Consider the following 15,591-nt stretch of genomic DNA (forward strand, 5'->3'; position numbering starts at 1 on the left):
GCACTCTGCTGTTTTTGCGGTCGGTAGATCTTTTAGAACTGCAGTTCAAAGGTAACTCATAAGGTGAATATATATGAACCCAGGTAGTAGTTTCTCTTTAGGATTGAGAGGAGATGCAGGAAGATAATAAACAGACAGGACAGAAAAATAGTCAAATAAAAACAAGTTAGTTTTTGTACCTGGTGGTTGCAACAAACAGACAGCACTGAAGGTCATCAGAAGTGAGGAACAGAAAATGAAATAATTATTTTAATGTTTAGAGCAGCAGGAACTCTGAGAGGCTGCAGGTGCATCAGTGAGTTTGCTGCTGCTGCGCAGGGGGAGGGGGGAGAGGGCTGAAGCAGAAACTATCGTTGTTAAAAGAAATGTGTTTAACTTTGAAAATGTGGGCGCAATTTTAATTGTCAAAAACTCCAGCGAACCATTAGTTCATTTTGCTCAAATAGAAATAGAGGCCTGCCTCTAGTACTGGCCCTCCTTCCAATAAAGGCCTGGAGCTTGATGAGCTTCAGTCAAATACAGGCCCGGGCCTGTATTAGAGGATTTACGGTAACCTATGAATAATAACCAAACCTAAAGACTAGAAGAACAAGATAAATAACTAATGATCTGAGGAGAAAGGGAGAACTAATAAACCGGAGGGGAAGGAACAAGGAAGGAAACTAAAAGAAAACCTGAACCTATGAAAACTACAAGGAAAAACTAGCTAAATAATATAAATACACAGAGAACTAAATAATAAGCGAACCTGGGAAACCTGGTGGGAGCTGGAGACAAGAAGGGGCACAGGAAGCTTAGGTACACATTAGGGGAATCCTAGAGGGACACTTGGAGGGGTTGGAGACCTAAAGGGGCACAGAAACCTAAGGGAACACCTAAGGGGAAAACCTGGAGTGGGCTGGAGAACACATGAGGGGGACACAGGACGCAGAACATGACAGCTAAACACGTGAGTGCGTAATGAAAGGGGGACCCAGGTAAATGCGGACATGAGTTGGTTCAGCGAGATCGGCTATACTATGATCCAATGGTTGCTTTCGCACTGAAACATATTAATGACGGAGGTTGTCAAGACAAATGTGAGAGAACTCCTTTATTGATTATTTTTGTTTTTCTTTAATCTCGACAATATATTTATAGCTATACTATGTTAGAACGTTGTTAAGAGGCATGAAAAAAATGTTTTAGGCCAATTTGTTTTCCAAATTTGCCTTAACAGCTTTGAGAGAGAAAGGCAGAGGAGAGGAGGAGAAAAAGTGCTCTAATAACAGGGGAAGTGAAGGGATAGACAGAAAAGAGAGAGGAGCGTCATCTCAAATGCTACAGCTGCAATCTACCAGTCGACGCAGTGATGTGTATCATTTGGGACAGCTCAGGTGTCATTTGTGAATGAATGTTGTTCAGAGTTGTGTAATGATTCACTCTCAACATGAATCAGCCTCCAGAGAGGCTGTCAAAGCACGGCTTGTCTCAGCTGGGATTTGTCTCCTGTGGAGCATCATGGAGACACTGTTAGCAACTGCGCGTTCGTAGCTCTGACTGCAGACTAAAATAACATCTAATCAGTATATCTTTAAGAAGAGGGATGGCTCTTTTCACTCGCATCAATAAATTGCACAAAAAAGACATTTCTGGAAATGTTTGAGTGTCTTCATTGTGTCAGCCGAGAGCCAGTGTGTTGATAAATCACAGGTTTTATCCTAACAGTAAAATTACACACTGTGCTGTTACAAAGTGTGATTACTCACCTCTCTGATTACTCTCACTGATGATACACTTCACTTTTTCCCTCTAGAACACGAAGCCAGTGCTCTAGTAACACAGTTCTCACAAATATCCCAAACAAAAGTGCATTAGTGACAAATAAACTCTAGTGTGTCTCATTTGTGTCATTTCCAAGGCAGAAATGATTTTACTGGTGTATGTAAAAGCTTAAAAGGCCAAGTGATTAAAAAGTCCTCAGGGACTACTGAATCAGTGAGCAGATACACCAGTAGGACAGATCACTTCCGTAATTTAAGTGCAGATTACATGTTTTAGTGTTTCACATAGCAGGCTGTCTGATGTCAAATGTCAGCTCTTTCCACGGTTCCCCGCCGTTTTCAGCTGCAGGGGCAGTAACGGAGTTATTTCTGAACTGTTTCCTGTTGTTACAACTGAAAATATTTTTATTGATAAATTAAAGCTTCCCTTTTTTAAATTACACATATAAGGACATATTTATAGCCTTTCATTCTGAAAATTAATTAAAATGAAAAATAAGGACTATCTGTTTACTGCCAGTCTGACTGGATAGTTTAAAGAAGCAGAACTCTCATTTAATCAATACATTTGCAGTGGTCTCTAGTAGGAATGATTGCCTTGTAAGCTGTTCTTAAAATTTACTGGTGCACCATTTCTCTGGCCTAAAGGTTGCCCACATCTCACACACACACACACACACACACACACACACACACACACACACACACACACACACACACACACACACACACACACACACACACACACACACACAGCTGTGCTTCAGTTGTCTATTTTTCCAGATTTTTGGACATCCTGCCTCAGATTGAATAACAACAACGTGACTCTACCTCTGATTTGCAACATGGATGTTTTGTCTCCACAAATAACACAAGCCTGCTTCTGCTCTGTGGTGGAGTTGCTAATGCTAAAGGTTAGCTTAAACTAGCAGTGTTCCACACCTTTAAAAAATGATATTTTATTTATTTTAATAAAAAAAGATAAAACACACATAAGACCAAATCATGTTCATACCACCCTCATGCTCAATGTTTTTTTCTGATGATGAAACTGTTCATTCCACATTTATCCTCATCATGAATATCCTGAACTTTATTTGCCTAAAGGACTTTAATGCAATTGGCATCAGGATTGTTTTGTGTTTCTTTAGATTCTGGCACAGGATCGGGTTGTTGTTAAAAAAGATCTTCCAGACTTGAATTTGGTTTCTTTACTTTATTTAACTCTCTTCATCCCCACAATCCCCACTGAGAAAGCTGATAAATTAAAGTGCTCATTAGCTTCCTGCTCCTTGTGAGAGTACTAAACAGATGTTAAGAGTCGCCTTAATGAGCCAACAGCTGTATAAACGCTTTGACGTTTTCTGAAAGCTCAGATCTCTGGGGATACCTCGTGGTTTGCGTGCTTCCTTCTCTTTTTGCTCTCAAATGGTACAAATCTGGAGGAACAGCTTTCCATAAGGAAGTTACTCATTTAAAGCCAGAAGTAGTAGAGCGAGACACAAGAGCTTCAGGCTTCCATTTAGATGGTGCGTTATTGGAGCAAACAGTGACAAGGTTAGTTAACACATGTGTAACTATAAACTACAGTCGTTTGGGTCCCCCGGGCGAAGACAAACGAAGTGAGGAGCAGAATATATTGGTCCTGCAGGACTGGGGCATTACCTTTATGGTGTGTGTGTGTGTGTGTGTGTGTGTGTGTGTGTGTGTGTGTGTGTGTGTGTGTGTGTGTGTGTGTGTGTGTGTGTGTGTGTGTGTGTGTGTGTGTGTGTGTGTGTGTGTGTGTGTGTGTGTGTCACAGTGGGTGGCTGCTGGACCACATTCTTGTAGAAGCAAGCCCTTTTTGTTACACAAGCTTGATGAACAGATTGAGCTTCAGCAGATTTCAGGAAGTGTCCCACACAGATTTCTTTTTCATTCACAGATCTGACAGCTTAGACACAACAGACAAAAATCTCTTTTCACATGTCACACTCTTAGCTGCACTCTCGTCTCTCCAACCACGGCCTAACGTTTATGTGTCACGTACAAAAACACTCAGGGTTGAGCTCATTATTCGTGCTGCCGGTTTTGGTGGTTAGGTGACAAATAGACTCTATATCCTGGCTCATACACACGTTGCATTCAAGAGCTATAACAGGTGTGAATTTAAATTTCCACCTGCTTTGAATAGTCTTGAGCTGGTAATCAACACATCCCAGAAATTTATTTTTAGCTCTATATTACTTTTTTTCTGTTTTGTTTGTGCAGGAGAAGCTAAAAACATCCCTCCATACCCAGGACCAAACAGGATGAGGGACTGCTACTGCACCGTCAACCTGGACCAGGAGGAGGTCTTCAGGACCAAGATAGTGGAGAAGTCTCTTTGGTACAAAAATCATTGGTTTCCTGCCCTTTTTGGTGTTTTAATCCAAATTCACAAAAGTAAAATCTAAACTTTCATTAGAAAAATTGTTGTGTGTGCATCTAATTACTTCCATGAAACATCTTTCACCATTCTGGGTCATAAATAGCTAAATAAACAAAGTTAAACATTTTTTTTTTGTTTGGTTGCTGATAAGTACCACCATGTGCTCCTCTGTCTGAACACCTAGCTCACAAGCTTCATATTACTGTGATTTCTGTGGTTGGGTGAAGGCAGATTGCGTAGGCTGATATGACTAATGGTCACAAACAGACCGCAGAGTCACTTTTCATGTGATTCATGGACAGATGTAAATACCTGCAGGCTTTAGTTTCCATCTGCTTGGTGATAAATGGAGCACATCAATCCTCCTTGAAAGAGTGAGAGGAAACGGCTCGTATTGGCGGTGTTGACATGCATGAGAAAGCACATTTGCGGGTGGGGGGCACGCCCGCCAACAGAATGGGAAAAATGTTACAGATTTACCAGTTAGTCCAGCAGTGCGTTTACATGTGCATCCGAAAACCAAAGTCTAGCCCTAATTTCCCTCTGGGATTAATAAAGTATCTTTGAATTGAATTGAATTAAAAAGACTCAAGTCTGTTTTTTTTAATGCATGTTAACGCGTTTGTCTGGCTGACAGCGAACTGGTTCTAATCGAGCTGAAGCACCCAGATGAAGCGGTAGCAATCCGAATGCATTCTGCATGTAAACGAGTCCGCCGAACGCCGGTTGGACACTCGAGACAGCAACAAGACAGTGGAAGCGGTCTTCTGAAATAATCGCCACAAATTAACATGTGTAACACCATCAAACAGTACTTCCATTCATCCATTTTCATCCACTTATCCAAAGTTGTGTCGCGAGGGTAGTAACCTCAGCACGGAGACCTAGAGTGTTTCTCAATGCCAAGGAACCTTGCCTTGATGTCTTGGCCCCACCCCGGTTGCGTAGGAGATACGTCATCGGGAGCCGCCAAGACGTGTTCCAATGTTCATGTTCTACCGAGGCGTCTGTTCTTCGTTTGTTAGCTGTTTAGCTAGCTGAGCAAAGATACAGGTGAGGTGTCTTGTAGCCTAGGCTTGGTCAAAAATTTCCCAGAATACACCGCAGTGTTTTCAAAAGGATGGTGGATCAGAAGCCGGCAGCTACTTCAGGGACAAATTTCAAGTTTAAATGTAAGTCAACTAATTTAAAATGTTTTTTTTTTTAGATCCAAAGAATTTATCTATTGTTGGTTAGTTGCTAAGTAGTTGCAGCTTCGGTAGTTAGCGGGTAGTTACTCACTTATATTTTTAATTTAATAAACATATACACAATTTAAAAAGTAAAAGGCTCGTTATATATTTATATTGAAACTAATACATATAAAATATAACGTAATCTCCCGTGTCACGTGACATTACGTGACCGCCGTGGAAGCCGCGGTCACGTGATGCAAGTCTGTTCCATTTAACCGTTTTCTTTGACCAAGGAAGGACAGTGTCCTTGCAAGACATCGCTTCGCAAGGCCAGGCACCTCGACATTGAGAAACACCCCCAGACTTCCCTCTCACAAGCCACTTGGGCCAGCTCCTCCGGGGGAATCCCATGGTGTTCCCTGGCCAGCAGAGAGTCATAGTCCCTCTAGCATGTCCGGGGTCTTCCTTTAGGTCTTCTCCCTGTTGGATGTGCCCGGAAAACCTCACCAGGGAGGTGTCCGGGACGCGTCCTAATCAGATGCCCGAGCCACCTCAACTGGCTCCTCTCGATGTGGAGGAGCAGCGGGTCTACTCCGAGTCCCTCCTGGATGATTGATCTTCTCACCCTATCTCTAAGGGAGAGCCCAGACACCCTTGCGGAGAAAACTCATTTCAGCCGCTTGTGTCCGTGATCTCATTCTTTCGGTCACTACCCAAAGCTCATGACCATAGGTGAGGGTAGGAACGTAGATTGACCGGTAAATCGAGAGCTTCACCTTCCAGTACAGCTCTCTCTTCTCCACGACAGACCGGTACAACGCCCGCATCACTGCAGACGCAGCACCAATCTGCCTATCGATCTCACGCTCCAGTTTTCCCTCACTTGCAAACAAGACCCCGAGATACTTAAACTCCTCCACTTAGGGCAGGGCCTCATCCCTGACCCGGAGAAGGCATTCTACCCTTTTCTGAATCAAGACCATGGTCTCAGATTTAGAGGAGCTGATTCTCATCCTGGCTGCTTCATACTCGACTGTGAACCGCTCCAGCAAATGCCGGAGATTATGTTCTGATGAAGTCAACAGAACCACATCATCGGCAAAAAGCAGACCCAAACAGTGGACCATGTACCAAAGAAGCTGTGCTGCAGTGTTGTTGTCCATTTCTTCAGCCATTGTGCACATCCTGTTTCAGTTCTGTCTGCTTCACTCCCGCCAGCGTTTGCTTACTATTTGTGTCGCTATAAGCTAACTGAGAAAATGCTGACATGAAAAGGCGTATGTCACCACCTACTGTACCAGACTGGAACAAACCTATTTGAGAGGTTGGTTTGCTAATGCACATGTAAACTAAGATCAAGACTCCCAGCTTATTACCATTAGATCAACCTGGATTGACTTAAATGTCGGTCAGTGCGCATGTAGCCGTGGGACTCAGCAAAAAATTATTTAAATCACTTTCAGAATTACAATCAGATTTTTCTGGCACAAAATAAGAAATTTGAGCTTTAATCTAAAAGTATTCATAACTTTTTGCATCATAGTTCTCTTATTTTTCATTCAAAATCTGGTTTTAAGGTCAGAAGACGTTAAAAATCATGTTGTTTTATTGCAACTTTCTTCTTTCTGTCTGACTTCTCCTCCTTGTGCCCTTTTCCCATCATTCATCGAGCCTCATGCACTCACTTACTCCCATGTTTGTTGTGAAACACGCTCCATCAGATGAGTGTCTAACCCCGGTGTGACTTGTGTGTCCTCTGTCCTCCAGTCCGTTTTACGGGGAAGACTTCTACTGCGAGATCCCACGTAGCTTCAGACACCTCTCCTTCTACATCTTTGACAGGGACGTGTTCAGGAGGGACTCAAGCATCGGTGAGCGAACCTCAAAATCACCTCACTAATACCCAGCATGGAAAGTGACTTACCGGAAGTTAAAACATAACCCTTCATACGTTCGACCGTTTACAAAACAACATAACAAATGGGTCACGTTTCTGAGGTCAGACATAGGGTTCTATCATCATCATCGTCATGTATTTACTGGGACACCTGATAAGTTGAAATGTCCCAGTGCTTGTGGCAGCTTCCCGAACATCCTCAGTTCAGAGAAATATAATTTACTTCCCCACAGGCCGATGAGCTAATGGCTAGCCCAAGACCACAGTGTATTGTTTCTGTCAAACGGCTCCAATCTTCTGTTTTCGTTAAGAAATCTTGGTACTGATGTGTCGTTTTGAATCAGCATCAGATTGTTTGTTTGCTGGAAGCTGAAACATCACCTATGGTTAAAAAATAAACCCTATTCTGTTTTATCTACAGGTTTATCATTAGTCAGACACAAGATTCAGAATGACCGCAGACATAGTCACACACAAACCCAGTCGCACTTTGCTCCCTGAGGTTTGGATTGGCTGTTTTTAAATGTTTACATGCTGAAGCACTCAGATCGGCCTGCAGCTTCTGTCTCCATGGCAACTTGCTGAGTCAGTGATGTTTCGCTGAAGAATGGGACTCAAAGTAAAAGCCCCAGCCCTGAGCTGGTTAACGTCTGGATGATTAACAGTCCCGTCACTCGCGGGCTCCTGCGCTCGCTCAGGTTGCTTTTTGTTCTGGACCCAACCGACACCAGAACCACCACTTCATCAGGAGGCAGCTCTAAACCAGCAGAACTACAGATATTGAACACAACATATTATTGTTAGTTAGTTGATCCATGTTTTCAGCAGATACATTTGGTTCAGCTGGTTGGAAACATGACTGCAAAGTGCACCCAGAAGTCTGACAGCCTAAAGACTCAGTGGAAAACGCACATTTAACTCAGTCTATTAGCTAGAGGATGAAAGACTCAAAAGAAATAAAAGGGGAAAAAAGCATCATGCAGAAACGTCTCATAGGACAAAGTTCTTAGACTTGTTTCTGTTTTGCAGTTGGTGATGAAAAAAATTCCCCATGTTGCAATGCCTAAAAAACATTTTTAAGTCCTCAAATGTTCAAAAGCAGCTCTGCGCGTATGCGATTGGCTGCCTACAACAGAATGTTTAGAGGATGTTTTGGTTTGAAGTAGATTTTAACCACAAATTTGTCACTTTAGGTTTCTTAGGGTGCTGATGGGTGTGCCGTGCGAATCATTGGGTGGGTTTGATCACCACAAATCTAAAAACACCTCTGCAGCAGCTCTTTGCTGCATGCTTGTGTGTGTGTGTGTGTGTGTGTGTGTGCATGCGTGTGTGTGTGTGTGTGTTACATGCAAAACAAAAAAGAGCAACCCTTCCAGGGGTTATCTCCAGGCCACCAAAGAACACTGTGTGAGTGTTTATGTACCAGGTGCGTCAAAAAACAGAACAGAGGTAGATGGTGTGTGGATTTACAGTGCGTGAGCAGACCTGTGAGTGTGGGCGTTTGTAGAACGCTCACCGTAGTTTGCACCTGAACACGTAGGCTTTTCGGAAGCACAAAACTGAGCTGGTTTGTCTTTGTGTGTTGATGTGTGCGTAGGCAAGGTTGCAGTGAAAAAAGAGGACCTGCAGAAATATCACGGGAAAGACACCTGGTTCCAGTTGCAGCCTGTCAGCGCTGACTCAGAGGTGCAGGTCAGTACAGAGAGAACTCCTTCTTTTCTGATTAACAGCTGTTTGCCTCAATTTATTAAACTTTTCTCATCTAATCTTGCAGATTCTCTGCTTGTTTGTTTTTTCTTTACAAAGCAGGGAGGGTGTGAATTCAAATCCTCTTAACTCAGAAACTCGTTGTTTTGCTGCTTTTGCCAAGTCAACAAATGAGTCCACCACAGACACTCAGAAGACATTTACCCAGTGTGTTATGCTTCAGACAGTGCTGGCCAATCCTGTTGCTCGAGGGCCACTGTCCTGCATGTTTCACTTGTTCCTCTTCTCAACCACTCGGCTCAGTGTTCTGGAGAAGCCCGTTAATCATTCATTGATTCAAATCACATCATTAGGACTCTTAAAGACTCTTGCAACCCGGGATTAAGTGTGGTTCACCGAAAACCCATTTTTATTGATTGATTCTGATTATAATCGGTCACTCAGAGTTTTTCATGTAGGCTGAACATGAAACAGTCTCCTACACCTATCTCCTGCATTAGCTTCTGATAGAAAATAGATGGTGAAACTAGGATTTAAAACTCCTGACAGATGTACGTCTCACTGTCTCTTAACACTCATGGTCTCGCCCATCTTGACTCACGGTGGGGAAGGCTGTTGTTGGTTTAGTGTCCTGACTATATTAAGCTAACCATTAGCATTAGCAACTTCACCACACGGCAGAAGCTCCTCCAGGCTTGTGTCATTTGTGGAGATAAAATATCCACGTCGCAAGTCGGTGGTAGAGTCGCATTGCTGTTATCTAATTCGGAACGAGACGTCTAAATATCAGGAAATAAAACTCAAAATCCTGCTGTCTGAAGCTCAGCTGGGATGTGGGTCACTTCTAGTTTCTGGAAATTGTGCATCTGTGTTTTTTGTCCCTCAAGTACGACTTGCAAAACATTAATTCCTACTAGAGACCACTGAAAATGCATTGGTTAAACAGGTGTTCAACACCTTTAAGTCATAGTAATCCTAACAGTTCCAAATAAAAAGAAACTTTGGGATCAGATTTGAAGTAAGAAGTTTCCAATTTGTTCTATTCAAACCAAAAAGTGTTTAACCCTTGTAATGTGGTAGAAAGCTGTTTACAACTGTGGTGTTAGCAGGTCCATTTGGACCCATGATGTAAGATGAAATTAATTACTTTGTCAAAGCAAGCCAGCTCACATGCTTCTTCCATCCTTTCTGGGGGTCATCCGTTTTAGTTTGATGCATCACTGGCTATATAACAGTTAAGCTTGGTTTATGCTTGACGCAGTCACTTTCCGCTTGGTGATGCGGCTCGCGGATGGAACGCGCTTCACAACTCGCAGCGTTTATGGTTCATGCGGCTCGTCTCTGCGGTGAGCCAATATTCTCCCAAACTGTAGGGGGCAGCATGGAGCTCTACAGCATGCATCCAACACTACACCATAGTAGAAGTAGAAATTATGCCGGGGACACACCGGCCGCGGAAGCGCCGCGAAAATAGGACCGCCTTCATTCGGCGCCCTTGTTAAGCTATTCTATAGACCACATGGGCCGCCGAAGCGCCGCGAATCGCCTCGCGCCGGCGCTCCAGCCCGCGCCGCGCAGCGATCATTTCGGCGTCTGCTCTATTTTTTTCGCGAGCCGCGGGTGAATCGCGTCAATTCTGGCAGGAAGTCAAACCTAGACATAAGAGGCAGGCCGGTAAAGTTAACAAAATAAAGCATTTCAAAATAAAATTCCACAATAGTCAAATGTGTTCGTAATCAGACACTGCAGAAAAACCACACGAACACGCACACACATTCACACACATACACACACATCGAACTTGTGTGCGTGTGTGACCACGTGAAGGGGGGTGTGGTTTGGGGTGTCTTTTCACCGGAGCAAACAGGACAGAGAGGTAGAAAGTCTGAGGCAACTAGTTAGGATGGATGACTTTAAATTAATTATGGAAGTTGAGAAACACAAGGAGCTGTACGACCCCCCGAAAAACATGGTTATTTACGTACCCATTTAGGAAGAAACTGCTAGGATACAGCTGCAGAATTGGAGCAGGTTCCAAGAGATTCAACTGGCAGAAACAACTCATGAAAGTTAAAGTTAAAGTCCCATTAGTTGTCACACACACAGGTGTGTGTGCAAAATTTATTCTCCGCATTTGACCCATCCCCTGGGAGAGCGGTGAGCTGCAGACAAGCCGCGCTCATACTATAGGTTCACACACACATGCACGCACGCACACACACACACACACACACGTACAAACACTCTAACGTAGAGGAAAAGAGCTGAGAAAAGGCAGAGAGGAAATGGAGGACACCCAAGTGTTTAAAAGAAAATCTACAGCTGAGCCGAGGTGCGCCTCGACTGGGGCGCGTCTGATCTGAACTGAGGAGCGGCAATCAGCGGCCGAATTTCGTGAGTGATTCGCTTCTCGGCGCTTCGCGGCGCTTCCGCGGCCGGTGTGTCCCCGGCGTTACTGTTTACAACATGGCATTTCAGCATTTTTTAACAGCGTCCTCGTCTTTTCCGACAGTGCGAGCTATTTCTCTCCAAGAATTATTAACAACATGTTGATCATGGTGATCTCTGAGCTGAATCATACAAATGTCTGTATTTACGAACCTCTGCCATACTAGTTCTTGCCAGTACGCCATGTCTTTCTGCGTCCGACCGTCCGCTTGGTTAGAAAATTTCCTAGGTGCGCGGTGCGGAAAGTTTGGGCCTTGCGGAGGCGCAATGGAGGGGCGTGGTTGTTAAAATGACGCAACTTTTCCGCGCTGAGCCGTGCGGACCTCGCGGACTCGTCAAGCATAAACCAACCTTTAGGGTTAGGGTTGGATTTTTTTCCTTTTTACTCGATAGTTAAGAATCTATCACCACCTGTATGTTGCAGCTAGTTAATATGAATCCAAATCCTTACATGTTGACAGCTTTGTATACACACAAATGACATCAAACTCTGAACCATTCTTCCATTTGAAGTACATATTACTGTCATACAGCTAATGAAAGGTTTGTTGGATCCCTTATCCGAAGGAGGATGCCACTCTCTAATTTTATATTGCGCCTCTTTTTTCCACCTGCTCTGCTGAATTTATAAAAATAAAAAAAATCCAACTTGTCCGTTTTTAGAGTATTTTCTTTCTCAGTTTGTCCCTTTGTTCTATACTGTGTTTCCAAATTAAGTGTGTGTTTGTGCATGCATGCACAAATGTGTGTGTGTGTGTGTGTGTGTGTGTGTGTGTGTGTGTGTGTGTGTGTGTGTGTGTGTGTGTGTGTGTGTGTGTGTGTGTGTGTGTGTGCCCATGTGCTTGTTGATGCAGCTGTATGTATTTTACATGGATTATCTGCTATTTGCTGAAGCTCTCTGTTGGAGGCGAATGTCAGTTCAGGAAATGTTAGGTGTTGTGTATCCACTGCCCCGTGTCAATGTTTGAGTCTGCTGTGCTTATTCACACAGCCACTTCTAAAAATAAAGTTACATTAAACCATGTTAACGGTTTTGTTATTAGAAATGTAACTTTAAAAGACTCTGAATGTTCCTTAAAATAAAGCCACCGATGGCATGAAAACATCCGTGTGACAACAGGCCTCACCCAGAGGCTCACCCGGCATACATGGATGTATCTGTGTGCTGACTGTGTCTGTGTGTTAATGTTGGAGTTAGTGCAGAGCCCAAACAAACACTGTGTGTGTGTGTGTGTGTGTGTGTGTGTGTGTGTGTGTGTGTGTGTGTGTGTGTGTGTGTGTGTGTGTGTGTGTGTGTGTGTGTGTGTGTGTGTGTGTGTGTGTGTGTGTGTGTGTGTGTGTGTGTGTACACCTAAAACATTCGGGCCTGCAGGGTCAAAGTCACCTGGCTTTCGCTGTCTCCTTTAACATCCATCACAGCCCGGTCTGCCATCAGCTGGGTAAAGGATGAGCATTCAGAGGTAAATAGACCACAGCTGGTTCTGACACAAAGCATTACAGACGGTAGCTGGAAGTGATTCATAAGACAAACTCTGATTGCTAACAGATCACCTGATCATGGCAGATCTTGCAATATTGTGTAGTTGGCATTATTTTCTAGATTTGAACTCCATCATGTCTCAGCTTAAGAAGATTTCAACTGAGAACTCTGGCTCAACCTTTTGAGTCAGTGATATTTATTCTCTCAAGGATTTGCAGGAATGTAAATCCCGAACGTAAATGTTCCTGTTGTTTGGATGAATACCGGATAAAGGCAAACTGGATCATTACAAACACTAAATAAAAGAGGCTTAAAAAATTTATTTATTAAAAATTTACTTTTTCATTCTTGCCTCTTTTGACTTATTTTTAATTTCTAAAAGCTTCTTGTCAAGGAGTGGATTTTTGTCATTTCTGACACCTCATTTGTAACATTTGTGGTCATTTCTACTATTCACAATTCAGCACTGTCAGTCACACGCACACACACAATGAACAGTGAGCGGTAACATCTGCAGACAGATGGGTGTGTGTAGCCCCGGAGCGGCTATCCGAAACAGAGAAACATTCATCCGAGGAGCCGGGGAAAGGAAGGATGTGTGAGAGCAGCTCAACGCAGAGAGAAAAGAGAAGGAGATGAATCAAATGAAGTAGGAAGATAGAGTGTCTCTCTTTTCTTTTTAATAGAGGACGCATTGTTTGGCCTGTAAGTAGTGCATGTGTGTGTGTGTGTGTGTGTGTGTGTGTGTGTGTGTGTGTGTGTGTGTGTGTGTGTGTGTGTGTGTGTGTGTGTGTGTGTGTGTGTGTGTGTGTGTGTGTGTCTTCAGCTCAAATCGCCCACACAGAGCAACGCCTGTCAGTTTGCATACTGATGCTGTTAATTAATAGAGCTTTTCTCAGCAGCTGCACCTCTGTGCTGTCATTATGTCATTAATTCAATAACTTCAGAGCTTCAGAGGGGAAATTAAATCTTCAATTCAGGCTTGAAAATGTCTGTTGCTGCTTACATTAGTGCTTAGTTTTCTGAAATAAAGGACCAATATAAACAAAAACAAACAGGGAAACATCAGTAATCATTTCAACCTCATTTCCACAAAATGCTTTTGTGTCCTGCAGGGAAAAGTGCATCTGGAGCTGCGTCTGAGTGAAGTCATCACTGACAGTGGAGCTATCAACCATAAGCTGGCCACACGGTGAGCCCACACACACACACACACACACACACACACACACACACACACACACACACACACACACACACACACACACACACACACACACACACACACTCACTCACTCACTCACTCACTCACTCACTCACTCACTCTCTCTCTCTCTTTCTCTCTCTCTCTCTCTCTCTCTCTGTCTTTCTTATTATGATATTTTCCCAATAGTTCGTTCAAGGTTAAATTAGTTTTTTGAGTGGTTTTAATTAGTTTGTATTTATTCTTTTATTTCTGTGTAAAAAATATATAATCTAATTTTTATGTCCTTTTTAATGACAAAGATAAAAAAATAATTAAACTTTATTATTATTGCAAACATTTAATTGTGGTTCTGAGCTCTCTCTCTGAAGAGTTATTGCTTTTAATGACGGGAGATGAAAATGACTTCAAAATGAGCTCTGATGCAACGTGGAAAGATGGAGAAAGACAAACTATGTTCTAATGGAGAAACATTTTATTGTTTCTCAGCAAGGATCACAGCACCTTTTTAAAGTGGTCTCTGTTTTCTTAGCTTATGCCTGGTAAGTTTGTGTATTTTATGCTATAAAAACATCTGTTTCAGTTTTTAAAGTAACACTAAACAGTTTCCTGCCCCTCTGCCCTACTGTCATAAACAAACCCGCGGCAGCTAGTGCTAACAACGAGCTAATGCTAACACAAGCCAACTAAGCCATAAAGTAAAAATATCTACACAGTTGGAAAAACAAAGTATTTTTACTTACAAATCCAGTAGCAACAAAGCCAGGTCACCATCAGCCCATGATTTCATAGTCTCTCATAGTTCCCTCCAATGTGTGTAGGCAGCACCGGTGTTTACTCTGGTTTTAGCTGTTTGCTTCTTCTCCAAAGATATTACTTTGTTACTTTTACTGTCAGTCTCTACCATGATACCAGCAAAAAAGAAAACTTCCTCTTTTCTTCTTGCTTTTGTGCTTTTTATTGAAAGTTGGTGAACTGAAAAAACTAACTGCTAGCTATTATATTAGCTACCAGGAGAGTAAATGGCTAACAGCTTGTAAAGAGCGCCCCCTAGGGCACCTACCTGCTCCACAAAACTTAAGTGCAGTTTCTGGTCAGTAGAGGACTGTAGAGTGCTGTGTTAGTCAAGTTTCTATCTTCACAATCATTGAACCCCACTTTTAAATGAATAACGTATGGCCCTTAGCATCAGCTCCGCTTCGCCTGGACCGGGTTGGGAGTTTTCTCATTTTCCCGAGTGCAACCTGACGTCTTTTCAACTCTCTTCTCAAGGAGGTCTGCCTGTAGCCGAATAATCAGTCAACCTTTATTTGTTGATCACTTTCCACACAGAAGTGACCAAAGTGCTGTACAGTTAAAAACATAACAAATAAAACACAGTAACTATGATAAAACAAATGAAAGTCAGGACTGGGTAAAAATGACTACGTAAAAGAAAATTTAAAAACCAACATGATGCATTCCTGCTCAACCGAGATTAAAAGCCAAGTTAAAGGTGAATTTTTAA

General features: G+C 42.8%; 1 protein-coding gene across 1 annotated transcript in view; it reads left to right on the forward strand.

Annotated features, from left to right (window-relative positions):
- The window catches only part of rasa3 (RAS p21 protein activator 3), a 59,042-nt gene that overhangs the window by 13,825 nt on the left and 29,626 nt on the right, over nucleotides 1-15,591 (forward strand). Inside the window, exons 2-5 of the mRNA XM_054732419.2 lie at nucleotides 4,014-4,131; nucleotides 7,116-7,219; nucleotides 8,843-8,937; nucleotides 13,996-14,072. Coding sequence (XP_054588394.1) covers nucleotides 4,014-4,131; nucleotides 7,116-7,219; nucleotides 8,843-8,937; nucleotides 13,996-14,072 — 394 coding nt within the window. The remainder of the gene's footprint in view (nucleotides 1-4,013; nucleotides 4,132-7,115; nucleotides 7,220-8,842; nucleotides 8,938-13,995; nucleotides 14,073-15,591) is intronic.

Source organism: Nothobranchius furzeri, chromosome 9 (assembly GCF_043380555.1).
Source record: "Nothobranchius furzeri strain GRZ-AD chromosome 9, NfurGRZ-RIMD1, whole genome shotgun sequence".
Classification (NCBI taxonomy): domain Eukaryota; kingdom Metazoa; phylum Chordata; class Actinopteri; order Cyprinodontiformes; family Nothobranchiidae; genus Nothobranchius; species Nothobranchius furzeri.